The 27,540-nt window shown below is 44.1% G+C and overlaps 3 protein-coding genes across 3 annotated transcripts; 1 reads left to right on the forward strand and 2 right to left on the reverse strand.

Annotated features, from left to right (window-relative positions):
• The first annotated feature begins 6,275 nt into the window (after positions 1–6,275).
• LOC123045888 (cytochrome b561 and DOMON domain-containing protein At3g07570) lies at positions 6,276–8,714 on the forward strand. The gene is made up of 4 exons (XM_044469118.1): positions 6,276–6,760; positions 6,868–7,267; positions 7,393–7,691; positions 8,209–8,714. The coding sequence occupies exons 1-4, from the start codon at positions 6,569–6,571 to the stop codon at positions 8,443–8,445; spliced, it is 1,128 nt and encodes a 375-aa protein (XP_044325053.1). The 5' UTR covers positions 6,276–6,568; the 3' UTR covers positions 8,446–8,714.
• A 266-nt stretch (positions 8,715–8,980) lies between these two features.
• Positions 8,981–13,860, reverse strand: LOC123045889 (transcription factor RF2a). Its single transcript, XM_044469119.1, has 4 exons — positions 12,908–13,860; positions 11,814–11,946; positions 10,088–10,172; positions 8,981–9,752 (listed from the first exon to the last, which is right to left on the reverse strand). The coding sequence occupies exons 1-4, from the start codon at positions 13,432–13,434 to the stop codon at positions 9,349–9,351; spliced, it is 1,149 nt and encodes a 382-aa protein (XP_044325054.1). The 5' UTR covers positions 13,435–13,860; the 3' UTR covers positions 8,981–9,348.
• Positions 13,861–16,223: 2,363 nt separating this feature from the next.
• On the reverse strand, positions 16,224–22,149 carry LOC123045890 (homeobox protein Hox-B3). The gene is made up of 7 exons (XM_044469120.1): positions 21,802–22,149; positions 21,149–21,248; positions 20,977–21,042; positions 18,583–18,697; positions 17,622–17,704; positions 17,466–17,527; positions 16,224–16,688 (listed from the first exon to the last, which is right to left on the reverse strand). The coding sequence occupies exons 1-7, from the start codon at positions 22,014–22,016 to the stop codon at positions 16,580–16,582; spliced, it is 750 nt and encodes a 249-aa protein (XP_044325055.1). The 5' UTR covers positions 22,017–22,149; the 3' UTR covers positions 16,224–16,579.
• Positions 22,150–27,540: the final 5,391 nt, after the last annotated feature.

A 27,540-nucleotide genomic window follows, 5' to 3' on the forward strand; every position in this document is an offset into this window, starting at 1 on the left:
TCATGAGAGACCGAGGATCCCCCTTCGGCCACAGACAAAGTGGGCCTCTCACCAGGGTGCTCCTCCACCTCGTCTGCGGTGTCAACCATACTCTTCAGACGGCAAAGTCCTTAATAAAGAGACGAGGCTCTGATACCAATTGAAAGGATCAAAATAATTTTTAGCTTTTTTGACCAAATTAAACTTAGCATCAAAATAGGTTGTCTTTATATGCAACTAGGTGAGCAACCTATATGATGCAAAAACAACAAGCACACAAGCAAGCAACGTATATAACACATTATGAGCTTGCACAAGTAAAGGTAAGAGATAACCAAAAGTGGAGCCAGTGGAGAGGAGGATGTGTTACCGAAGTTCCTTCCCTTTGAGAGGAAGTATGTCTCCGTTAGCGGTGTGGAGGCACAATGCTCCCCAAGAAGCCATTAGAGCCACCGTATTCTCCTCATGCCGTCACACAATGCGAGATGCCATGATTCCACTATTGGTGCCCTTGGAGGCGGCGACCGAACCTTTACAAACAAGGTTGGGGCAATCTCCACAACTTAATCGGAGGCTCCCAAAGACACCACGAAGCTTCACCACAATGGAATATGGCTCCGCGGTGACCTCAACCGTCTAGGGTGCTCAAACACCCAAGAGTAACGAGATCCGCAAGGGATTAGTGGGGGGATCAAATTTCTCTTGGTGGAAGTGTAGACCGGGGCCTTCTCAACCAATCCCTAGAGAATCAACAAGTTTGATTGGCTAGGGAGAGAGATCAGGCGAAAATGGAGTTTTGAGCAACAATGGAGCTTGGGAGGGAAGAGGCAGTCTTCTTGGCGAAGAAGACCCCCTTTATATAGTGGGGGAAAAGATCCAATTGTTACCCACTCATTCAGTCCGCGACATGCGGTACTACCGCACATACTCGCGGTACTACCGCAAGGAGTTGTGGTACTACCGCTTGCCTATGCGGTACTACCGCTGGAGTAGCAGTGACCAGACGAGGCCCTGTTGCGTATAGCAACGAGCGGTACTACCGCGCGCCCTTGCGGTACTACTGCAAGGCAGGGCTCAACTGGGCTGGAAAGGCACGGACTAAATAAATTATGTCCGTGGCTACTTCCGCTGATTTGAGGACTGTGCAAAAATCTGGCACGGTACTACCGCTCGCAGGGAGCGGTACTACCATATGGGGGCGGAAGTAAAAAATTACTTCTGCACCTACTTCCGTGCGCGCTAGTGTCAGGGCCAGAGCTAGCGGTACTACCGCTCACCAAGAGTGGTACTACTGTTGGACCCTGCGGTACTACCGCTCCCTTGAGCGGTACTACCGCAAGGCCCTGCGGTACTATTGCTCCCTTGAGTAGTACTACTGCATGCCACAGACACTAAGCATTTGGAAACATTCATTTTGTAGAGACAAGGTAGACGACTAGTGCTCCAAAGAAGCGAAGGAAAGGTGGTGCAAAGGAATAGATGTGTATGTGTTGATTCCACCCTAACCTTTCCGAAGCGGACCCCCTCTTAATAGTATGACTTTCCTACGACTCAAATCCACCGAAAATAAACATAGAAAACCGCCGTCTTTGATAGGCTGCGAGGGGCACCGAATCGTCTTGTGCCTAGACATGAGATATTTGAAATGCTCAATGCACACGATTAGTCCGCAAATGCACTGTCATCAATCACCAAAACCACATAGGGAGAAATATGCCCTTACACCTGGGACACCTTCTTGACCTTGGGTTCTAAGCCAACCCATCTCGTGAGCCGCCCTTCTTGATATCATGTATGTCCTTGGCCAATTAGAGGCCGAGCTCCCAAAGTCGCCAATAATCTGACTTGGCCCAATTAGGGCGGGTTATATCGCGGGGTTATATCCCCAACACGCTCCACGGCCCCGCCCGCTCCATAGCCATTTCCTAGGCTCTACACCGCTAGCTCCAGAAAAGCGCTCCCATCCTCGCTGTGGGGGACGTCTTCGCCAGCCCGGACACCACCGTGGTATGTCCGGCAACTCTCCAGCTCCGCCTTGCGCTTGATGTGTTCGACACATTAACCGACCAGAATTATTGTGATTTTGTTAAGTAAATGATGGATTATGATGCTTCATCCGACGAGGAGTATGGACCGGCGGAGCTTAATGAAATGATTCAAGATGAGTCCTTCGATTCGTCAGATTCAAACAAAGAAGTGTACATGGTCATGCTCATGAGCATGCAAGAGGAAATGGACCGGCAAGTGGAGCATATTCTCAACTTCAAGGGCCCAATCAAAGGGAGAAGAGTGATCAACCGGAACAGAGTGTCCGAAGCAAAGCTACTGCACGATGACTACTTTGCTCCCACACCTGCTTTCCCGGAATATCCATGGCTTTGTCGCCGTTTTCGCATGCGAAAACCATTGTTTTTGCGCATTGTGGAGGGAGTGGAGGCACATGATGACTACTTGTAGCTCAGAAGGGATTGCTGCGGCCAACTCTCTTTCTCGACCAAGCAGAAGTGCACGGCTGCTCTAAGGATGCTTGCACTTGGTACTGCTGCAGACACCTTTGGTGAGATGGTCAGGATGGGGAGAGCACGTGCCTGAAGACTACTGCCAAATTTGCCCACGCCGTGGTTGAGGTGTTTGGACCTGAGTATCTCAGAGAACCAAATGCGCAAGACACGGAGAAGTTGTTGGCCATTGGGGAGGCAAGGGGGCTTTAATGCTCGGATCAATTAATTGCATGCATTAGTGATACGTCTCCAATGTATCTATAATTTTTTTATTGTTCCATGCTATCACATTATCTGTTTTGGATGTTTTATATGCATTAATATGCTATTTTATATTATTTTTGGGACTAACCTATTAACCTAGAGCCCAATGCCAGTTTTTTGTTTTTTCCTTGTTTTTGAGTTTCGCAGAAAAGGAATACCAAACGGAGTCCAAACGGAATAAAACATTCGCGATGATTTTTCTTGGACCAGAAGACACCCAGGAGACTTGGAGATCAAATCGGAAGAGCCACGAGGCGGCCACAAGGGGGGAGAGCACGCCCCCTGCCTTGTGGTCCCCTCGTGACTCCCCTGACCTAATTCTGCCTCCTATGTATTCACATATATTCCCAAACCACTAGAAGAATCCACGAAAACACTTTTCCACCGCCGCAACCTTCTGTTCCCGTGAGATCCTGTCTTGGGGCCTTTTCCGGCATCCTGTCGGAGGGGGATTCGATCACGGAGGGCTTCTACATCAACTCTATTGCCCTTTCGATGAAGCATGAGTAGTTTACCTCAGACCTACAGGTCCATAGCTAGTAGCTAGATGGCTTCTTCTTTCTCTTTGATTCTCAATACCATGTTCTCCTCGATGTTCTTGGAGATCTATCCGATGTAATCTTCTTTTTGCGGTGTGTTTGTCGAGATCCGATGAATTGTGGATTTATGATCAGCTTATCTATGAATATTAATTGAATCTTCTCTGGATTCATATATGCATGATTTGATATCTTGTAATTCTCTTCGAATTATCGGTTTGGTTTGGCCAACTAGATTTGTTTTTCTTGCAATGGGAGAAGTGCTTAGCTTTGGGTTCAATCTTGCAGTGTCCTTTCCCAGTGACGGTAGGGGCAACAAGGCACATATTGTATTGTTGCCATCGAGGATAAATAGATGGGGTTTACATCATATTGCTTGAGTTTATTCCTCTACATCATGTCATCCTACTTAATGCGTTACTCTGTTCTTCATGAACTTAATACTCTAGATGCAGGCAGGAGTCGGTCGATATGTGGAGTAATAGTAGTAGATGCAGAATCATTTCGGTTTACTTGACATAGACGTGATGCCTATATTTCATAATCATTGCCTTAGATATCGTCATAACTTTGCGCTCTTCTATCAATTGCTCGACAATAATTTGTTCACCCATCATATTATTTGCTATCTTGAAAGAAGCCTCTAGTGAAACCTATGGCCCCCGGGTCTATTTCCATCATATAAGTTTCTGATCTACTATTTTGCAATCTTTTACTTTCCGATCTATAAACCAAAAAACCCAAAAATATTTACTTTATCATTTGTTCAGTTTCATCTATCTCTATCAGATCTCACTTTTGCAATTGACCGTGAAGGGATTGACAACCCCTTTATCGCGTTGGGTGCAAGTTGTTTGATTGTTTGTGCGGATATTGGTGATTTGTGCGTTGTCTCCTACTGGATTGATATCTTGGTTCTCTACCTGAGGGAAATATTTATCTCTACTTTACTGCATCACCCTTTCCTTTTCAATGGAAAAAACCAACGCAAGCTCAAAAAGTAGCAATTGGCAATGCAAGAACTGCCCCAAAGGTCTGCGGGGAACGTATCAAGGTCACACAAGAGAGGCCATCATCATACTAGAAGCGGTGGCATCACATGACTTATGGATTTGGCATGCTTTCTTTGGAATGCTCGGTTCTCACAACGACATCACCGTGCTTCAACGATCTCCGGTGTTCAGGAGGCTTTGCAACAGGGAATCACCGTCGTGCAACTACACCATCAACAGTCGGGACTACAACATGGGATACTATCTTGCCGATGGTATCTATCCTCAGTGCGCGGCGTTTGCGAAGACCATATCTGAGCCGCGTGGCAATAAACAGAGTCACTTTGCAACAATGCAGGAAGCGCCTAGGAAGGACGTGGAGAGGGCATTTGGTGTGCTTCAGGCTCGTTGGGGAATTGTGCGGAGCGCTGCAATAATGTAGGAATCGGAAAGTTTGTGGCAGCTGATGACATGTTCTGTTATTCTGCACAATATGATTGTCGAGGATAAGGGTGATGGTGTAGGCCAAACCCATAATTTCGAAGCACTCTTGATATCCCAGAAAATCAAGATGCGGCTCAGCTTATGAACTTTCTGCAGATGCATCAGAATCATCAGAATCTTCGAGATTAGTAGGTGCACACGTAGCTACTCAATTATCTTGTGGAGTACATGTGGATCCACTGCTTGAGTTTGACACTTCAAATAAATTTTATGTAAACGCTATCTATGCTTGATACCAACAATTGCTATTTATGTGCGACATTGTGTTGCGTGATCGACGTGCATGTATTTGCATGAATTTAAGATATGTGAATGCACGTAAGGAAATATGAGGGGCCGTCCGGATGCGCCCGCAGGCGTTTAAGAGGCCAGATTTGTCAAGTCCGGACGTAGATGCTCTTAAGATGATTCGTCCACCATTCAGTTCCACTGATCAATTAACCCGTGTATGTGAACGTATGTATGTATTCACCTCCTCTTCCATGGGAGAAACCACAGCACTCAAATACACAATACAAACTCTACCCGAATGAATGGCAGGAAGATCCCTCCAGGATCAAAGCATTGAGGCCAGGTTCCGACTTGCGCACCACTACGGCCGGTCTGGCCTGCCGCTACGGACGGTTTGGCAAGCGAGGGACGCGCCGTTCGAAACCGACGGATCGGTGTGCGCCACACTGGCAAAGAGCCGCATGTGCGCTCGGCATCTCCTCCCCGTTCTTTAATCAGCCCGTGCAGCTAGCCAAAGCATGAGCTGTGCCCGGACGCAATAACCATCTGGACCAGCCTGCCCCCGCCCTTCCTTTCCCCCTCCCCTCCCGTGCCACAGCGCCGTACCGCTGGGGGAGGCCGCCGGGCCCCATCCCCGGTGGTCGGATCGCGCGCGGCTTTCCCCTTCCTCGCTGTGCAAGCTCACCGCCCGCTTTGCCTGGAGCTAGACGCACTGGCTACTACTGGCTAGCCCACTGATTGGACGCGCGCCGGTACACATGCATACACGTACGCGACGTCGTTGCGTGGCGCTCCCGGTTTGTCCCTGCTCGTGTAATCTACCTCTACAGGACAAGCGACATGCTGGCGCCCGCCGATGGATTGGCTTCTATTTTGGCTGTTTTTCATCATTGGTTGCGCGGTCACAAGCAACGGCATTCTCATCGGGTTTAATCGGAAGCCTGGTAGTAGTAGTAGTAGTAGGTGTCGTCGGCGTGGCCATGCTCGATTTACTACTACTACAGAACTGTGTCCCAGTGTACGGGAGATGGGCCAAGTAAAGACTTTATTAGAGTGGAGCCAGCGTGGCTCTGGTGGTAAACAAACATGCATGGGTCTTCTTTCTCATTTCTGCAATCACATCAAGTGGAAAACCCGCTGCAAACTGCGGTGCAAGGATGGCTGGCGTGTAAATGCATGTGCGCCTCCTGTAGGTGAACCTTAACCACCAGCCAATAGCCATCCCAACACAGCACGATATATATCCATGTACACACAAGGACACCGCAACTTGAGGGAGGGAGGGAGTCAGGGAGGGAGGATATATGTACATACTGGCACAGGGCAACGCCATTCGATTGGAGGGCAGCAGCAGGGCAGCAAGCATCCTCTGACCTGCCAAACTGCCCCAGCAGCAGCGCGGCGGAACCTTGGCCATTTCCTCCCTTCCAAGCACCGCCAATCTTGTCCGGCCTCCGCGTCCACCGCGGTGCCCAACCCAAGAAAGACACAGCACAGGTGGTGGCCGTGGCACAGGAGCGGGAAGCTCGGGGAGAGGATTAGACTGACTGACGCGACAATGGGGGCTTCCTCTTGTTCCTCCGTGCGGCTGCTGCTGCCGCTGCTCTGCCTGCTCGGCTTCTGCTTCGCGGCGAGCCACCAGAAGTCGGACTCCTGCGACGGGGACCTCCAGGTGGCGCGCCTCGTCCCCTTCGACACCGACGCCTTCCACTGCATCACCCTCTGGAAGGACGAGGACTTCATCCTCAGGGTACGCCTTCTCTCACCGCATTGCTGCGGATTTTTGGTCTGGATTTTTCCAGCAATCAAGTCGTGGCTGCCTGATCTGATCCGGAATGCTTCTTGTGCCGTCGCCAGTACAAGAACACGGGGACGAGCCAGTGGAGCTTCGTGCTGTCGGCGCCGGAGAAGAGATCCTACGTGGCCGTCGGGTTCTCGGGCAAGGGGGGCATGGTCGGCAGCAGCGCCATGGTCGGCTGGTCGTCCGGCGGCAAGGGCGTCGCCAAGCAGTACTACCTCCAGGGCAGGAGCCCGGAGGCCGTGACGCCGGACGACGGCCGCCTCACCCTGGTCAGGAACAGGACCGTCGCCGTCTCCAAGTCCGGCCGGCTCTACCTGGCCTTCGAGCTCAGCACCGACCGACCGCAGCCGTACCTGATCTACTCCGTGGGCTACGAGGGCAGCCTCCCTTCCTCCTCCGACTACACGATCCAGATGCACCGCGACATGGGCTCCCGCTCCTTCAAGTTCGCCTCCGGTACGTACATCCATTATTAATTCCACCGCTAATTCATTTTCTTTTCTCCTCGAGAGAGCAGTGGTAAGAGAAACGGTAAACATTTTTACTAACCGAGGAGGATCTGTGGGTTGGTTTCTGTCCAGCATCGCCTTCTAGCGCCGGCAGCGAGTCGGGCGAGGAGGGGTTCCCGGCGAAGAGGTGGCACGGGCTGCTGTCCATGATGGGCTGGGGCGTGCTGCTGCCGATGGGCATGATGGTGGCGCGCTACTTCCGGCGGCAGGACCCGTACTGGTTCTACGGCCACATCGCCGTCCAGGGGCTGGGCTTCCTCATCGGCATCGCGGCGGTCGTCCTCGGCTTCCGGCTCAACGGGGACGGGCTCAAGAACATCGTCGTGCACAAGGTCATCGGCATCTCCATCCTGTCCATGGCATGCCTCCAGGTGCGTACGCAGCACAGAATTTTTCTTGAGTTCGATCGAGTCTCATTAGATTAGCCTTAATCTTCTTTTTACTGGATTAACCTTAATCTTAATAACATGGGGCGGTGGTTGTGTGGAAATTGCTGACTAATCTGAGTCCACTTTTGGTTCCTTGGCTGGCTGGATACATGTGCTGTGGTATCTAATCATTTGAGTTGCCAGAATGGCATGTGCTGTGTGGGATGGGAACACAAGCCTGGAACAGCAAGAAATTTTACCAGCTTATTAATTTCTAGGAGTACTGTAGTAGATGTTGACTGTGAATCTGACTTGCTAGTTAAGTGTAATTTCCACATGCCCCGTGATTTGTTGCCATCAGAATAGATAGATGCTGCCGTTCGTTGACTCCCAGGATAGTACTTACTGTCGGTCGCGTTCATGTTCTTGAGGACGGCAGAAGAACATTCTCCCGAGAGAGAGTTGAAACCACGATGATAGATGTGTGCTCACCCTGCTGCCTGTGTTGGTTGATGGACAGGTGACGGCGGTGCTGGCGCGGCCGGACAAGACGTCCAAGGTGCGGCGGTTCTGGAACTGGTACCACCACAACATCGGGCGCGTGGCCATCCTGCTGGCCATGGCCAACGTCTTCCTCGGCCTCACCATCGCCAGGGAGGTGAGCGCCTACATCGTCTCCTACGGCGTCTTCGTCGCCGTCTGGATCATGGCCGTCGCCGCCTTCGAGTTCAAGCGCTACTACGAGGACGACGACTGAAGACTCATCCATCACCCTTCATCCTACATGGAGGCGGCGATTCGCATAGAGAGAATTAATTTGGAGCAGCTACTACCAAACGGCATAGTTTGTGGTAGCTCACTTCGCAGTTTGGGCGGATGGCGAATTTGAGGATTCTGTTAAAAAAATATTCTTTTGCGGTATAGGATACGGAACAGGAGTGACTGATGTCGCTAAGCCTAATTAGCCGGACGCTCTGATTCATATTTGTACATTGGTACATGGTGTTATAATTCTTGTACCATCCCTGCCTTTTGGTTGCTTGGTAGATTGCTCAACTTTTCTTCCTCTTTTTTTACCTGTACATCGACCGATTTTATTCCATTCCATGATGGATTCACATCCCTTCGGCTTCACGTCTGAGCTTTTCCCCGCTGAGAGCAGTGGCAACATGTGGTACTGGAAGGCTGCAAATGTGGGTCAGCAATCATTCGATCTTGCTGAAAGAGAGATCTACCAAGCAAAATTTAGGCTATCCTATTTAGTAAGGAAAAAAAAGGTGCACCCAGAATAGGAATTTTCTTTCCACCAAGCATTTTATTTGCTCTGGCTGGCACAGACGCCAAGCCGACATGGTTGAGCTTCAACTATCAGTCTCTCACTCTGTTCTTGCACCATATTCGAGAAAGGTTTTGGGCACCAACTGTTTATGGTTAAATCCAGATGGAACACTCCGTCTGGTAAAAGTACTCGCTCCGCTTTCAGCAGTTCTGCAACAAACTTGCGACTGAATGGGGTCGACATTCTAGAGGACTGCTGCAGACATCTAGGCACCTACCTACACACTGCACTAGCCTATGCATGAGCCACTCGACTCAGGCAGTAGTACAACGCAAGTCTATTATTACTGGCAACTGACATGTACCCTACCTGCGCCGGTTCTCACGGCTCGCTCCTTGCGCGGCCATCGAAAGGGGACGGGCCCGCATTCTGCACATGGGCTGTCATGGCAATTCCCTTCATCTTGAGGTCTCCCGGAAATGGCAGTGCTTCCGGACGCAGCAGCGACTGCTGCTGCTGCTGCTGTTGCTGCTGCCGGACACTGGCAAGGCGTTGCTGCTGCAGGTGCATTTGGGGCTGCTGGTGCTGAGAGTGGATTTGGAGCTGCTGAAGCTGCTGAGCAGCCAGAAGAGATTGTTGTTGCATCTGGCTTCGCTGGTAGCTCTGTGAATTGACTCCGTACGAGGACAGACCGCCGAAATTCCCCAGGTTTCCATTGTTGGCGTTAAGCTGTCCTGTTGCCATCTTCAGCTGCTGAACCTCGTCCCTCAGTCTGTCGTTCAGCACTACATGTAACCAAAGGAACAGTTACCAAAGATGGTAGGGAACAAAGTTAACATAGCCAAAACTAAAACACAAGTAGACTCTGACGTGTAGATTGAATAGGAAAAGACCGAAAATGGCTGTTCAATCTCTAGATGATCAAGAAAAATCAGGACTCAAAATCCACGCGAATACTATCAAACTCAAGTTTTCTGTGTTATAAGAGCAAGTGGACATGTAGAATTCAGAACATCATCGAGTTATTTGCAGTTATGGGAGAACATGGAGTCAAATGAGCATGGCATCAACAAAATATCTTTGTATTAATTTTGAATTTGCTGTACAAAGAAAACCTTACCATCTTGCAACCTGACCTGCTGCTCCATTGTTTGCACTTGCAGCTTCAAATCACCATTTTCATTTGTTAAACCACTGGTATCTCTCTGTATCATACAGAAAAATAGGGATAGACTCATTACTCATGGAAATCAAAGAGCAAGTTCTTTGAGTAACTACAAATTGTATGTAGAATACAAGACCAGCCACTCAAGGAAAACCGAAGAGGAAGTACTTCGAATAACTACAAAATCTGCAGTATATTAACAATATGTATCTGTAGATTACAAAACTCGACACTCATCGAAAATCGAAGGGGAAGTTCTTTGAAAAACTACAAAATCTGCAGTGTAGTAACAATATGCATCTGTAGACTACAAAACTCACCACTCATGGAAAACCAAAAAGAGGAAGTTCTTTGAGTAACTACAAAATCTGCAGTATATTAACAATATGTATCTGTAGAATTCAAATAGTGAGTTCTTGGTGGCCTTTGTTGCTTTTTTACCTTTTTATCACTTTTTTTAAACAAAGACTTACTGAAAAATATATATTAATAATATGTATATGTAGAGTACAAAACCCATCACTCATGGAAAACCGAAGAGAGAGTTCTTTGAACAACTAGAAAATCTACAGAATATTAACAATACGTATCAGTAGAATACAAATAGCACAAGTCTCAAGCTGTTGGCGCTTATTGCTTTTTTCTCTTTTTTTAAACAAAGACTTGTTCAACATCATAATAATGGGCTGTGTGCATTCCAGGTGCAGAGGCAGGAGAATATTCTTCCATTATCTAAAAAAATTACATGGCTATGTGCATCAATAGATGCAGTGGCCGGGGGTATAACCTCCTTTTCGATAATTATTTAAGCTGGTAATAATATGTTAAGACATACACAATTCGCAGAACTAAAATAAATAATGACTGCTCAGACAAACAGATTCAGAAATACAAGTTGTCGATATAGGGGCTGCACATATCCAATAACTTCACTAGTTAGACGTCCATATGGCGACATGGCGTGCCAGGGGATTTGATACTTTTTGAGAATGGCCTACGTCAAGGTGATCCTGTCTCTCCCTATTTGTTGATTCTAGTCGCGGATGTGCTTTCATGGCCTCCCCAGCGGCCCAACCAAGCTCCACCTCTCTACTTTCACTCCGCTGATCTCTAACGCGGAATGCTAACTCGCCAGCAGGAGCAGTCTCCTTTCCTTTGGTCATTGTCAAGACTGTACTGATGGCCATTACTGATCTTAATATTTGGAACACAGATTCAAGATGGATAAGCGCGTGCGGCCATTTTACTGCTGAAGGGCTCATATTCTGTTACACCCCCTACCTTGTAATTTCCTTTTTCTACTTCTCACCTTCGCTCAGAACCTTGTGTATGATATATTGATATGCCCGTCATATCGGGTTTATTTAACAAGTAGTTGGGAGTTAACATGCCGAAAAACCCGCAAATTTAGTAACCATATGCAGACGTAAAAGGTATTTCAAAAAATTGACAAAACATTCAATAACTGAACAAATAAACAATGTCAGCGGTTGGAATTCTAATTAAATGCTTAAAATAGCATAGGCAATTAGGCACGCATTCATTTGAACACCTAAGCATTTACTATTTTTGGCAACCATTCCTGACATTTAGTAGCAATTTTCAGCCAAACCCAGGTTTAAACCATCTAACGCATATCAATGTGCAAGAATTTAAATTAAGGTAAAGCCCAATAGCTAACCTGTAACAGGGCCAACTGAGCTGATAGCGTAGTTGCTTCTGTTTGAAGACACTGTACTTTCCTCTCAAGCTCCGCAATGTAGCGCATCTTTCTTTCTTTTGATCTAGCAGCTGACTGGCGGTTTGCCATGATCCTAAAATGTTTCAACAAAATAGAAGTTAAGAAAAATCAATCCAAGTAATAAGCACTAACCCCTAAAGGCACACACAATGAATAACACCAAATGGTTGGAACAAAATAACTGGAGCCAAATCAAATTACATGACAAAGACACATCCAGATTGTTCTAGCAAAGAAACACACTGAGAAGTTACTCTCATGATATTAAGAGGCTAATAACTTGCACACACTGCAATACTTGCACTAAATTACCATCAGTGAAAAGGGCTATACTGAATTACAATGGTGAAACTCTGTGCTCTCATGTGGCCTCACTCCAACAAAGGTAATGCAATAAAATCAGATATAAGAATTGTACTGACAATTAATCACACTAACATATCCACATATAGAGTTACTTAATTAACAAATGAACAAATTATAAGAGTTAGGTCGTTCTTCATGCCAGAAAATGATGCACTCGCATACATCACCAATTCGCTAGCGTATTTTAAAATGCATATCGCACCAAAGAAGTAAGATTAATATATGTTTAGTACTAAGCTATACTGGAACTATAGACGGTCTCTGTTATATCAAAATACATAGACAGTCCCCTGTGCCATGTTTTGTTCATATATGTTTAGTATTAAGCTATACTGGAACTATAGACGGTCTCTGTTATATCAAAATACATAGACAGTCCCCTGTGCCATGTTTTGTTTCAATCAATCAGGCCAAAAAAAGAGCAGCAAGATCACGTATGATTACTGACTGTTCTGGAAAAACATATGATTCGAGATTCCACAACTTTCGCCCCTTTCACACTTTGTACCTGGGACTGGACTCCTTTTCAAAGAAGGAGAATCCATGTAACCTGTCCCTGTCAACCGCCGCAATTCGATATATCCTACTGCGCGAATCCCTAATAAAGACCAAAAATAGCAACGAAGCAAAGGGAAGTCGGTTCACTTGCGCCGTCAGGGTAGCCTCACCTCTTGGCGCGCTTGGGGTCAACGAGAGCGAGCTCGGCGAGCTTGGCGTCGGAGATGGCCTTCTTGGCGTCCGCGCCGTGCCTCCCCGGCATACCGGAGGAGGCGGACCCGAAAGACGTGGAGCCGTCCATCGACATGCTGTGCTGGTGCCGCGGCCGCGCGGGCGGCGGCGGCTGCGGGTACGGCGACGGCTCCAGCGGCTCGGAGAGTCTGCCGCCGGCCTGGAGGAACATCTCGAACATCCGGCTGCCCCCGCTGCCGCCGCCGCCGCCTTCCTCGTCCTCCTCGTACTCGTCGTCGTCGTCCTCGTCGCCGCCGCCGCCGCCGCTTCCTCCGCCCTCGCCGACGACGCCGAGGTCGGCGTCGAAGGTGAGATCGTCCGGGAGGGCGGTGGCCCCGAGGAGGATCTCCGACTGCGCGCGGCGGTGCCCCGCCGGGCGGCGCGGCGTGGTCTCGGCGGCGGCGTCCTGCGACGCCGACGCCGATCCCGCGGCGGAGGTGGAGGTGGAGGCGGGCGGGGCGTCCATGGCGGGGTTGGGGATGGGAGATCTGCGGCGGGGGAGGAGAGGGGAATGCGGGTGCCTGCGCCGGCGGGGGGAGGGAAGGGGAGGGGAGGGGGCAGGGGGACACGGGGAGCAGAGGGGGCGGAAGCTTAGGAGGGGCAGGAGGAAGACATGCTCGCGCGGAGGTTTGACCAGGGCATTGACTCTGCAGGGAAAGAAAGGAAAGAGGAGGCGACGGGGGCCGGATGGCCGGATGGGGGTGGGGCACCAGCGCCCAATGCGGCGGCGTGCCGCATGCCCGGTTCGGCTGATCGGCTCGGCCGCTGCGCCTTCCGTCCCGTCCGTCCGTAGCCTGGGCCTCGTGGGCTTTCGCGCTCCGCCTCCGATGATGATTCTAGACCGACCGAGCCTCGGTTAGGTGCCTCGCGGCTCGCACCGTGCAGCGGCAGCAAATTCGTCGGGTGCTGGGGAACGGACGGGTTTGGCTGAGCCGCCGCCACCTCTCCACGCAAGAACTTTTGTACTGGTGCTCAGTATTTTTTTTTCCCGGGTAGTACTGGTGCTCAGTATATCCGTGAAACGTACTCCCTCCGTTCAAACATATTTATCATCAAAATGGATAAAAAAAGATGAATCTAAAACTAAAATACATCTAGATATATCCCATTTATCCATTTTGATGACAAGTATTTCCGGACGGAGGGAGTATCTTATACAGGCCGAGCATTTTTTTTAACACAGTACATATCTAGTATTTGACACACTACAATCTAAAGAGTGGTTTAATAATATACGCTTATTTAAACAGTTGATGAGCAATGTACAACCTTTAACAAAATGTGTTGGATTGTGTAAAGATACAGTTTTATCATCCTTTAATAAATTGTGTTGGATTGTTGTAAAGATATGGTTTTATCGTCCTTTAATAAAATGTGATGGATTGTGTGAAGATATGATTACCCGCAAAAAAAAATATGTAAAGAACGATTTTATCATCACTCCCCATTAACTCTATCACATACTCCCTCCATCTCATAAGTGTCAAAAATCGTCTTACAATATGGACGGAGGGAGTAGAAAGAAAAAGAAAAGGAAATAAGCTAGAGCACCAGAAGGCATGTTTGTTTCAGTTTCAGTTGGCTTCAAATCACCTATAAATTCGCTTCACTAGCAAAGTTGTTTCGCAAAATCGGCTTTCCAACTGAAGTACACTTTGCCTCTGCACCTCTAGCAGTTTGTCTAGCAGGCGATGTTAGTGGTTGAAATGTTGATTTACTTTAGCTTCACAACAAAAAGAGATAATTAGTGAAAGACTGCGTAATTGACTAAAATTAGCCTTGAGCTCGGGCATGGCTGTTTTGGTTCTCGGGAGCATTTGCTTCACTGATGAACAATAAATTCAAAACAGGAAACAAACAAATTTTAAAAATTGAATTTTTCATTGTACATATTCATATGTTAGTGTCCAAAGTGTACATGACAAATTTTATGTGAAACGGAACAGTAGTTTTGTCAACAAAAAAATGTTACATAGTCAAGAAATGCCAAAAAAAATGACATCCGATTTGCTCTTTTTTGCGCAGATAGAAATGCTTGGGCATTCCACCTAAGCATTTGCAGATAACATTTAGACAAGAATATGTACATGTCTAATTTTTCACCTTTTTTACATTTACAAAACTATTTTTGGCGGGCAGAAGCAAATGCTCCCCAGAGCCGAATTGAATGTCCGCTTGAGTTCAGATGAACAAAGAAAAATATTCTACAAAAAAATATGAGGCTGATTGGTTTAAGGTCAATATTTGGCTAGCCAACATTTGCCAAAATCAAAAATTGTGAAAATAAAAACATTTGGCAAGAATTAATTGGTTGCCAACCAATTGATAGCCTACTTCTTTTTGACTCGCAGACAACTGGCATGCCAAATATTGGCATCAAAACCAATCAGGCTCATAGAGAAACTAAATTGTGGAGTGCGAGCTTATGGCTGCAGAGCTCCATGGAGCTTGGTAAAAATAAACATATTGATAAGTTTCAAAACAAATCCCTAAAAACTTGTATGTGTTTACTGCAGATTGTGAAATATTGTTTGAAAAGACTATAATTTGTAGGCTACACAGGTAAAATAAATTTTGGCCCAACAACAAAAAAAGCAGATCATTTTGAAATACATGTCATTTTTACGCTACATGTGAAAGAATTTGTTATAAATTTCACACATATGTACTACCTCCGTCCTGGTTTATTGGTCACCATAGTATTTTGTGTCAAACTTTGACCATAGATTTAACTAAGTAAATAATAATGCATGTTAGCAAAAATTATATCCCTAGATTCGAATTTGAACATAGTTTTGAGAGATATTATTTTTGGTTACACGCGTTAACATTTTTTAGTTAAATCTAAGGTCAAAGTTTTGCACAAAATACTAAAGGGACTAATAAACCAGGACGGAGGTAGTAGTATATGTGTATGTTCATTTATAGGTTTCTCTAAAAAAAAATCTGTGATGTATAAATACCGCATTTTAGCCCGCATTCCATTACTCCCTTCGTAAAGAAACATAATAGCATTTAAATCACTTTATTAATCTAAACGCTCTTATATTTCTTTAAGGAGGGAGTACCATTTTTCGCTAAATTGTACCATCATCTGAAATCCTACAGTAGCAATTATTTGAGCATCAGATACCATAACCATTTCATCTAGCCCCGGCGTGGCAAACTTGAGCATCATATAAAGATATCCGACCCAAGACGTAGCAAATTAGACATTACATCAACCAAAAGAGAGCTCAACTTCCTACCGCGATGTAACGAAGGCAAGTATATATTACTTAAATTTAAGGAAAGACTGCATAGAACAATTCATACCAAGGCCAACTCACATATTCCATCACATTCACATTAGGCTATTACACTACAAAGAATGCCAGAGTTGGAAACTCACAACTGCAGTAGAAGCAACCCCTGGTAGCCCTGTACATGTTCCAACCCCCTAATTTGAGTAACAGTTGGAAGATCAACATCTGCAGATACATATATGACATGAGGAAGGGTCTAAAACGAACGAACTAGGGCCAAGGCTGGCATTTTTCTTAGGAGTATTATTTTTGCTGCCTATCTAAGGGGCTCTTCAGACTATGGAAGACACATTCCATTCACTATCACTACTGCATAGGTACAGTTGGCCTGGGGAGTATGGAGTTGACAAGATCCTCGTTTATTTTCACGGGTAGTGGTGGCATCTGCTTCATGATCTCGGGGGCATCATTCATCCTGCAAGCATGTCGCGTGCAAATTATAACTTCACTTGATTCCTCTACGAATGAAACTCAGCCATCATGCTTATTCTTGAAAGGAAAAAATAATTATGATTTGAATCTTAGAATCCTTAACAATTTGAAGACAAAAAACTTTATGCAAATTAAAGGTCGATTAGATATGATGAAGTATGGCATTGACGGGTATGAGCATACGGTCACTTTTTTACAATGAAAAAAAGAAGACGAGCCCTAAAAGTGGATTTGATTAAGCGGACAGATATTGGTTTTCTTGAATTTCTCATGCCGCAAGAAACTGACCTTATAAGCCTATAAGTTTCTTGTAGCAATAGTAGTAACACTGACTAGCAGATGTTTCGCCAAATAAAATAAAATTGGCTAGCAGATGAATCCACACAAGAACATTCATCTACTGTGAACACACATATATGATGTGCCAATGTCGGAAGAAATGACAGTCCTAAAGACAAAATTTATCCTTTCCTTGTGTAATAGAAATTACTCTGTGCCTACTGATAAAAGTGTCAAAAGGATACTGATCAATACAGTGATGAATAACAAAAAAAGGCTTGAACTGATGTCATGGATTCATCATTTTCAAAATTTAAGAATATACGGGGAAAAAAACAAGGGAATGAAAGCATACTCTTTTAACACTTTGAGTATGTTACCGGATCAATACTTAATAACAAAGGCCTTAAACTGATGCCATCATTATTTCGAAAATTTAAGAATATAAAATACAGTATAAGGCAAGGAAATGAAATCATACTCTTTCAACACCCTGAGTATGTTATCTCGAGTTTGGCACAGCAGAGAGATGTTATCCTGTATCTGGAGATGAAAGAATTCAAGTAAGAAAAACAGTCTTCATTTGCAAGTGTGCATAAATCATCACCAAAATAGTCTTGAAGTTTTAAAATGATACCTGCATGGTGCCAAGGTTTGTTGAAATTTGACTTAAAACCTGGGCGTTAGTTTCAAGGAGTTCTCCTGTTGGACCTCCAATTGCTACAGAAAGGAAATAAAAGTGAGGAGATGAGCAACTTGGAGTCTAGGCCATCAATGACAATAGTCATGATATTTAAAAACTGGGAGATAAATCACTCTTGAACATAAAAAACATTATTCAGAAGGATAATGCGAGCAATAAGCATGTATGACTATTCTCAAAATAGTTTTTGACTTGACATTTCGAAATGCACAGAGATGCCAAGACCCATGTGACTATAGACTACATATCACCTAGTTCACATGCACAAAAAGTTGTGTTTGCTAGTGTCCTTAACCAGGTTATTGCCCGGACACCCACTATCAAGAAGAAATAAACAAAGCAAGCTGCAGTGGAACTGAATCTAGAAACACAACTCCAGTACTTCACCCAAATAATTCTAATTCCAGGCATCTAAGCCATACACGAATCATTTGAGAGCGATAACCGCACAATTCTCACCGGCATATGAAGGATCACATTTGTGTTCAGGATCTGTATCTAAGATATGAGAAATATGTGACCAAGATTATAACAACTGATCAAATCCTCCGACACAGGATATTAGATACCAAAGGCATAGGGAACTGCATTTCTATTGAACTGAGCTGGTTCCAAAACTGAATCAAAGTGGTGTTAATTGTAGAGTATAACCAAGATGCGTGTATCATAATGATTTTCTTAAGAATATAAACATGTCAGTTGATGGCTAATATGATGTTGGAATCAACGATATGAAAACATTTATTGAATATCAGCAGAACCAGTCCTACATCATGTAAGCAGGTTATTTCTTTCACTTCATGCAACACATACAGTCCTACATTGCAGCAAATAAAAACAAGGACCAAACTAGAGAGTCAACTGAAATAATTCAGCAAACATCAATATGAGTTACCTTTGGATGAAATTTCGTCATCATCAACGGGAAGTGCTGGGAGGGAGTATGGCGGAACACTCGGCCTTCCAGCTATATGAACAGGTGGTTTCGATGAAGAATCTGCAACCTTCTCCTGCAGCAGTGAGCGGCTGTCAGTTACAGGTTTATTCAAATTTAAATGAGGCGCATTAGCTACATAATCGTGTACAGCTGCCATGTGTGCGCTTGGGTAAGGGCCCTGCGGCCTGGTTGAGGTGAATGGGATACCAGCACAAGGGCAGTGGAGAATGAAAAGACTTGTTTGTTTGCGCTTCTGCTTCTGCTTTTGCAGCTTTTCCACTTTGGCAAAAAAGCCAAAAAAGCTCCTAAATAGGTGCTTTTTGCTTCGGCTTTTGGCTTATACCATCATATAACAATATTGATTCATAAGCCAAAAGCCGAAGCAAAAAGCCCCTATTTAGGAGCTTTCGTGGCTTTTTGCCAAAGCGGAAAAGCTTTGCTTATTGCTTGCTTTGTGACAGGATAACTGTGTTGTACTTATATAGCTGGCCACAAAACAAGATCTAATGTATACCAAAGATACAATCCATCTATCCAAACATAAAAATGCACTTAACTGACTAGCATACCTTATGTCTAAGTTCCTAACATGAAAGTATGAATCTTTTTTAACTGAAAACTGTATGGGAGGCCCCAACAGCAAATAAAATTAAGAAAAGAAAGTATGAATCTAATTCATCCACTTGTGTAACTATGGTGCCAGCAATGCCGCAGTCCTCAGCAGGACCTAGGAATGGCTACTGCTCTGATGCAGTCCCCCTGACAGACTTGGGTGGGCAGCCACACCGCCATGAAATAATGGAGCAGAAAGATTAGTACTACTCCCCCCGTCCAAATATATAAGTCCCCCTCGAATTTTGAGCCTAAGTTTGACTAACAAATATGAGTTATAGGCTATAAAAGTTAGGCTCGAATTCATAGTCAAAATTAGGGTCACATTCTAGGGGGGGCTTATATACATGGACAGAGGGAGTGTAAAACAATATTTAAAACTTATTTTGATGAGCTACTGCACTTAAAGGAAGTCAAAAAACATATTATGGGATGTTTGGGTTGAAAATCAATAGAGCAAAGGCCAGGCTATATTTGTACAAAACAAAACAAGTTCAATAAAAATAGTATGTATCTTCAAGCATGAGTTTGTGGTCTAAAGACCATCTCCAGTGTTGCAGGAAAGAGATTTGAAGCGAGTAATGAGTTGGTTTCATAGTTTCATACAATGGAGCAGGCATTTTGAAGCGGGAAAGCTTGAAGTCGAACCAACTTGTTGGTTAGATTCCAAGACAATAAATAATGAAAAATACTAGTGAGAACTTGCGTCGACCAGTTGGCTAGCTAGAGCAGGCTGAAATGCTCACAGCCTGCCGACCCGTGCTCAAGGCTCAGCCTCCGCTGGGTTGGTGTTCACCTTTCTTCTTAAAAAATGCACCAATGGCTAGTCTTGGTTGGTCGAATTTCTTTACAAAACAATACTAGTACTCCCTGTCACCTGTTAGCGCTGCTGCTATACTCTACGCTGCTATTCGCTTGCCTTTCCCATCAACATTGCTACCGCTGCTATTCTCTTGCCATTGTTGGTGATAGCGGAAGATAGGCTTACGAATTAAAACATTATGAACCTTAATTGAAGGAGGGAATAGTATGTATGGCCACCGGTGGCTAGCATCGAGATCATTTTTGGGCTAGCAGAGCAATTCGCCATCGCTTGCGGTGGATTTGGATGGTGTCCCGTTAAGTTTGGATGAGAAGAGAAGGAATCAGAGGGGGAAGAAAACATGGCTGGATTCCGTTTTGTTACCGTTTTCTTTAGTTCTGAAGGTAACTCCCAAACATTGATGTTATGCACTGGACGGAAAAATCTCAATGATTCCAATTGTAACCCTTTCTACTTCGAACCAACGCAACATTGGAGATAGTCTAACAAGCTAAATACTGGACATTAAGAGTTTCATTCAAGTTCAGAAAAATGTTCTGCCTCATACTCTGTTAATACGTGAAAGGAGCGTACATCCTTGCGTTTATAAAATGGATATTTCAATGTAACCACATGAAGTTCACATATGCATCTGCAGTGCATAGTCATTGATGAAAGTTTTAGCAGAAAAATTCCAACGCATAATCGAATATCGAAGAAATACTAGTAGAATAATATGCTCGAGTATTAGAGCAGATTTCTTGATTTCTTCCTTTGGGAAACAAACCTACAAAAAGTTAGTCGATCTGGAGGAACCACTCAAACTTGCCAAGCTATGTGCAACCAAATGCTGACATTTCCCAACTTGTTACAGCATTGATTTTTCTAGTTGCATTGTAACAGTCATAAAAATTGAGGAAAAAGGGAAATTGGCAAACCTTTTTGTCCTTGCTTTTCTTTGATGAGCTGTGGTCCTCTTTCTTTCTTTTACCACTCTCCTTTTTCTGCAGATTGAATGCATAGCATCAGATCATTGCTGAAACCCAGTAAGAGACTGGGTACCATGATAATAGAAATGCAAAAGGTGCATTCCAAGTCTATATTACTCACACTCATCCATCTACACCGCAAAGCCACATCTCGAACTGTTTTCTCTGGCAACTTCATGGCTATTTTTGCATACCGAATAACAGGTGCATCAGATGCATACCTGAGCAAATATCGAGGAACATCAATGGAACTGTGAGGTGCAAAAACTATGGTGCACAAAGTTAGCGAATTCATAGAACCCCTCAAATGTTGTTAAAACAGGGAATGCTACTTTCGAACCCAAATCAATCTTGACTCTGCTACCATTTTGATGACAACAAGGCGACTGGGTGCCTTGCGCATAGGTGCTTTACCACATTATATAGCTACAGAATAATGGCGTAATATACCGTGTGGCAGAATAAAGCATATCTATATGGACAGAGAAGAAAGGGTGGATAATATATATTCTGAGAACATTATTCACATGTCCAAATACCACTACCATTTCAAGAAGAAGCATATTCACATGTCAACCTGAGGGGGAAAGATTGATTAATCTCAACCCAGAAGGAGGCGGTGGCAACTTGTAATCTCCACTACATGATAACGAACCTACTTAACTCTCAAAGTTATCAACGAATTATAGCCACAAACGTCCGTAATAAGAACTCAAACCCTCCACCTCGTCCAAATTGACGAAATCCCCAAACCCGCGTAGCCCAACAACTCACTTGACGAGCAGCTCGTCGAGGATGGCCTGCTCCTCCGGCGTCCACTCCCGCGACAGGCCCGGGTCGTGCCGGAGCGCCGCCGCCGTGCCGCCGGAGCTAGGGTTTCCTCCCCCTCCCCCGCCCCCACCTCCTCCTCCTCCGCCGCCGCCGCCGCTAGAGTGGGACCCGTTCTGGGCGGTGGCGCTGGCGGGCGGCGGGTGCCCGTTGGCGCCCATGCCTCCCAATTGGCGCGAATATTTTGGCTCCCTTCGGGAAGCTGGAGCTGCTGCTTCTCAGCGAGTGTTGGGGGAGCTCCTGTCTCTCCTCTTCCCGCTACGAGTGGATGTGGGGAATAAAGAAGTTTTTTCCTTTTATTTTGGGGGTCTTCTCGATCTATTTGGGGGTTATATGTTGGAGCCGTTCGCACTGTGCGACCGTAGACAGTGTTTTCTTTTCAAAACTGCCCTTCTTTGCGGAAAACCAGCGACTTTTGGGGTGTAAAACCAGTGTTTGCTAGTAGTAACGTCTACCCGTAAAATGCGTATTGAATATAGGCATGGTATGCTGATATTAGATAGGATATTAATTGCATATTGATAGTATTAATGATATATTAATTATAATGCTCCGTTGTTTATGCTGATGTTAATATTTGATAGTACAGTACTACTCCCTCCGTTCCTAAATATAAGTCTTTGTAGAGATTGCACTAGGTGGACTACATACAGAACAAAATGAATGAATCTAAACTTAAAATGCATCTATATACATCTGTATGCGGTTTATAGTGGAATCTCTACAAAGACTTACATTTAGGAACGAAGGAAGTAGATATTGGTTGTACGGTAAACATGTTGAGTGTTCATCATTTGAGTAGTTTAGGTCGTTAGATTGACATAGTTTTTTTAGAGGATTAGATTGACATAGTTTGATGGTCGAGATTAGTCGGCTTTTTTTGTGTCCTTTTATTTTGATATATAAATATATAGATTTGTGTGGTTTTACAACTACTAGGGATGTGTTTGGTTTGTCAGTTAAACGTAACATGTTTGCGTCTGTAATAGATAATTCTAGATTATATTTTGTTTTGGTTGAGCTGTAATCTATTTACATGGTAGCAGATCCCACCCTAGAAGAAAATTGATTCCGCCCAAAATCGTGTGTAATGTAAAACGGCCTCACGCTTTATTAGTTATCTCTCCACGCGATTTCTTTTCCGTGAGTCAGTAACAAACTCCAGCAAAAACTCTGCAGCCCTGATCTCCTCCTTTCTCTGCCTGGCGAAATCGATGAGGCGGAGCTGTCGGGGCATAGTGGCGCACCAATGAGGTTGAGGAAAGGAACGACCATGGCCTTGCCGGCAAATGATGTCGACGAGCACTCGCAGGCTGGCTCAATGCCATCGCAACGGCCACCATGCCAGCGCAGCAGCTTTAGACGTCGCACGAATGACATCTCTTTGCTGCTTCGCATGTAGACATCATCTTCAGCTGTAGTAGACCACGTCACATGTCTCTTCAAGTCAACTGAGCCAACCTGTAGTCACAACAACGATGACGAGTCGCTCGGCCAACTCCACCATGTCGTCATTCGAACGACACCTCGGCACTGGCACAATAGCTGCTACAACCTGAAGCCTCCGCCATAGAGAAGGGGGTGAGACGTGAGAGCACTGGCATTCTTTCAGTTAATAGACGAAAAGTGAGATCTGTGTAATCGATTACGTTACATCCCAATTAACCAAACAGGTTCCATTTTTATCCATTATGTTTACATTAATAATGCTATCTAACTACGTTTACATTTACATTCCTTCTGGTGTCCCATAGACCTCCTCAGAGTAACTCCATATATGACAGGTCCATGAATGATGAAAATGAACATAAGAAAAAAGAATTGGCAAAACTTGTTGAGTATCTTTTGGAGTTAAAAGAAATCCACTACTTGCAAAGATCAAGAGCAACTTGTTGTTGATTGAAAAATGGTGACCGCAACACTGCATCTTTTTCAAGTTTTTGCATCATCTAGGAGAAGGAGGATTTAATAAAAGATAATAAAGGATGATAATGATGACATTTTGGAAGCTATGACAACATTAAGACCGCACATCCAGAATTATTTCATTAATTCTTTTACATCAGAGGTGCGGAGAGTGAACCTGTATATCCTATATACTTAAGAAGTTCACCCCCCCCCCCTATCTTATTTATCTAAACATGCAAGCTATCCACGTCATCATAGTGCCACCTAAGTTGTTCAATTATAATTACTCAATCTTTTTTCAACCGAACAGCCAGAATAATCTGACAGATTTTTTATAGTGTAAGCTTAAGCTTATTTTTCTTCCAACCAACACCAACACGCTTCCCCTTCCCAGCCTCTTCCCCTTCACGACCCTTCTTCTCCTCGCCTCAACTCTCTATCCACTAACTTCAATTTGACACACTCATGAGTCACGACCCCTTCCCTCCCATCCCCCCGTCATTATTTTTTCAGCTCACCTTCCACCTCCAGAACGCAGATGGCCAGCCACAACCATACCATCCTGCCTGGATTTATGTTCGTGACTCATCTACTGACTATAGGTTACCAATTCCAAAAATAGTGGCCGCGACGGCCATAAGATGAGCTTCACCGGTAACCGGCATCTACTATTATACGGACGGATGGACACCACAAATGCATTCTCCATGTAAGGCGTCGCCGGCAGGCCTATGCCCTTGCTGCCGATAATCGCCAATGTAATACTGGCTTCCTGTCAACTCTCCATCTTCCCCACCTTAATCTCCTCAGGTAATATTACTTCCTCCCAACTCACTCTTAAATCTCACGTATTATGTTTGTGTCAACAGAGTCTGCTGCTGGTTAGGCGTATATTTGTGTGGTTCCAAATTTTTGGCTGGGGTATTGCCATACTGCTCTACTTTGTGGCCATGGGAAGAGCAGTAAACTTTTTCAGCCCATGCGTCTCTCTTCCCTCAATTTTGTGAATATTTTTTTTGCTTGCCTTAATATTTTCATCTTTTTGGTAGGAAGAGACCTTTACCATATAGAAATTTCCCCAGTTTGGATCTGAATCGTGAAACCTCTCTTCGGAAGTCTTGAGCTATACATCCAATGATTTTTTATCTGATCCCTGTTTTAGTTTATTTTCGTTGTCCCATATGCTTGCAGGTGGGTGCAAAAGGCAGACAACAACTACCAGGTAGAAGGTGTTTCTATCTTCTATCAGATATTACATGTCATATTCATTAATCCAAAGCAACCTCTCTTGCTTCCCACAAGAAAAGCTAGCAACAAAAGAATGTTATTTAATTACTAATGCTCCTTATATATTATTACTACGTCAGTCTTTCACGGTTTCATCTGAAATATTAATTCTGCACTATTATTAGCACATATATATTTGGTCTAATGGTATAGACCATTTTCTTCGCAAACCATGATATTATATAGTTTCCCACATACTTTTATATTGATCCCAGTGATCAGGTCATGCGTGCTACCTTACTGCAGGGTCATTCAGTATTGACAGGTAAAATTTACAGATCATCCTGTTAGCTGTGATGTGATCTAACGTTAATGTCATGTATATGCGGATATCAGCTCATTCTGGTTTCCGTAGACAATGTTCGTTTCTTTACTTATGTGCCCAGCGTGCATTCTTTTCACTTGGAATTATGTACTGTAGTTCATTTGTTTCATTTGTTCTCACCTCTCGATCAACTATCTCCATTTGTACCCTTCATAATGTTTGTTTCTTTTATTGATGTACCCAATATGTATTATTTTTATTTGGGATCATAGACTGTAGTTTGCTTTTTTTTACAGCAGAATAAAATGGTCTGGAAAGAAAGACAACAAGGTGAGACTTTGCTTAACTGTTGATTATGTTCATAAAAGCCTATAACTATCTTTGTTTGTACATGTCATTTAGTTATACAAAGGCCTAATTTTTGAGTAATAAAGAGTTATTTCACAAAAAAAAGACATCTCTTTTTAATCCTTCCCCTACAAGCTTGCCACGGGATCACAATCAAAACTACATGCTCCATTAATACTTCGTCTCCCCGCTTCACATCCTTTTTACGATGTAATTTATCAATCCTTTGGCATATTATATTAATTAGTTTAATCAATTTTACGGCCATAGATAATTAGATATTTAATCATGATTAAAAAGTTGTGTATGCAGATTAGTACCCCTTTTGACTCCCAATGATTTATTCATTCCCACTAAAATATCGAGAATTAACTAAAAAATATATCATTTTGCAACTATTAAACTATGCATGCTAAACTTTCCTTCGTTTTTCTGTGGCGGCAAACTTTCGTGTGTTTCTTAAATCAGAATATGTATAGAAGTTATCGAGGGGGTATGTTCTATTTTCTCAGTATGTCGATGAGTGCCCATACTATATGCCTTGGAAAATGCCCACCTCACCATGCATGGAAGAAAGGTCCACCTCAGTAATTCTATACAATAAATCATATATATTTCTTGGGCCAGTCCTCATATTACTAATTCAAATATTAATTTTTCAAACAATTAGATTTCATCAAAATATATTGCAATCAGTTCCTGCAGCAACACGCAGGGCATTATCTAGTTATTTAGAAAGTCCAAACCAAGGTATAGGATCAAATGAATGATGTGTTGATGGCACCATTCACTCGGGGTGATGTTTTTATGCAGTTTTTAGCATTGATAGTTTCAAGGCACCAGGTCTGAATGGGCTTCATGCAATTTTATTTAAGAAGTTATGGCGTATTTTGGGAGATGTAATTACTCAAGTGGTGTTGTTTGCTATTAACTCAAGGCAAATACCGGTTGAACGGAATGATACCTCTATTGTTCTTATACCTAAGATTGAATCTCCTGAGCTGGTAACGCAATATAGGCCTATTAGCTTATGCAATGAGCTTTATAAATTTATCTCAAAGATGTTACCATCAAGATTGAAAATTAGTCTGCCAGACATTTTCTCTCCTACCCAGAGTGCCTTTAACCCATCAGACTTATCACTGATAACATCCCTAATACTTATGAGCGTGTCCATAAGATTAAAAACAAAAAATTAGGGCAAGCAGGATTATGTGTAGTGAAGTTGGATATGCACAAGGTTTATGACCCTATATAATGACTTTTCTTGAGGAGCATGGTGCAGAAATTTTGGTTCCATGGACAATGGATCAAAATGATGCTGGCATGGGTTAGCTCGTCGAGGTATAAGGTGGTATTTAATTCTCAAGAGATGGGTATTTTCACCCCCTCCAAGAGGTATTAGGCAGGGGATTCCCCGTTCCCCTTATCTTTTCCTTCTTTGTGCAGAAGGTCTTTCTAGTATGATATAGTATGAGGAAGTTGGTGGCATGGATGGGACTATAGAGTGTGTAGAAATGTGACATCTATATCACACCTTTTATTTTCCGGTGATTCTCTAATTCTAATGAGAGTTGATGTGTTAAATGCAACTTTCTTACAACATGTACTAGACACCTATTGTCAAAGTTCAGGACAAATGGTTAGTTTGGCAAAGTCAAGTATTTTTTTAGTCCAAATATTAATGTCAATTCTAGAGTGGAGATTGCCAAGTTCTTCATGTTGATACTGAAGCATTATCAGATAAATACATAGGACCTCTAGCTATGGTGGGGCCTGCTAGAAGTGACTGTTTCAAGCACTTTCCTAAGAGCATTAAAATGTGTTTGGTTGGTTGGATGAAAAAGTGATTATCTATAGGCGGCAAAGAGATACTT

Source organism: Triticum aestivum, chromosome 2B (assembly GCF_018294505.1).
Source record: "Triticum aestivum cultivar Chinese Spring chromosome 2B, IWGSC CS RefSeq v2.1, whole genome shotgun sequence".
NCBI classification, from domain to species: Eukaryota; Viridiplantae; Streptophyta; class Magnoliopsida; order Poales; family Poaceae; genus Triticum; species Triticum aestivum.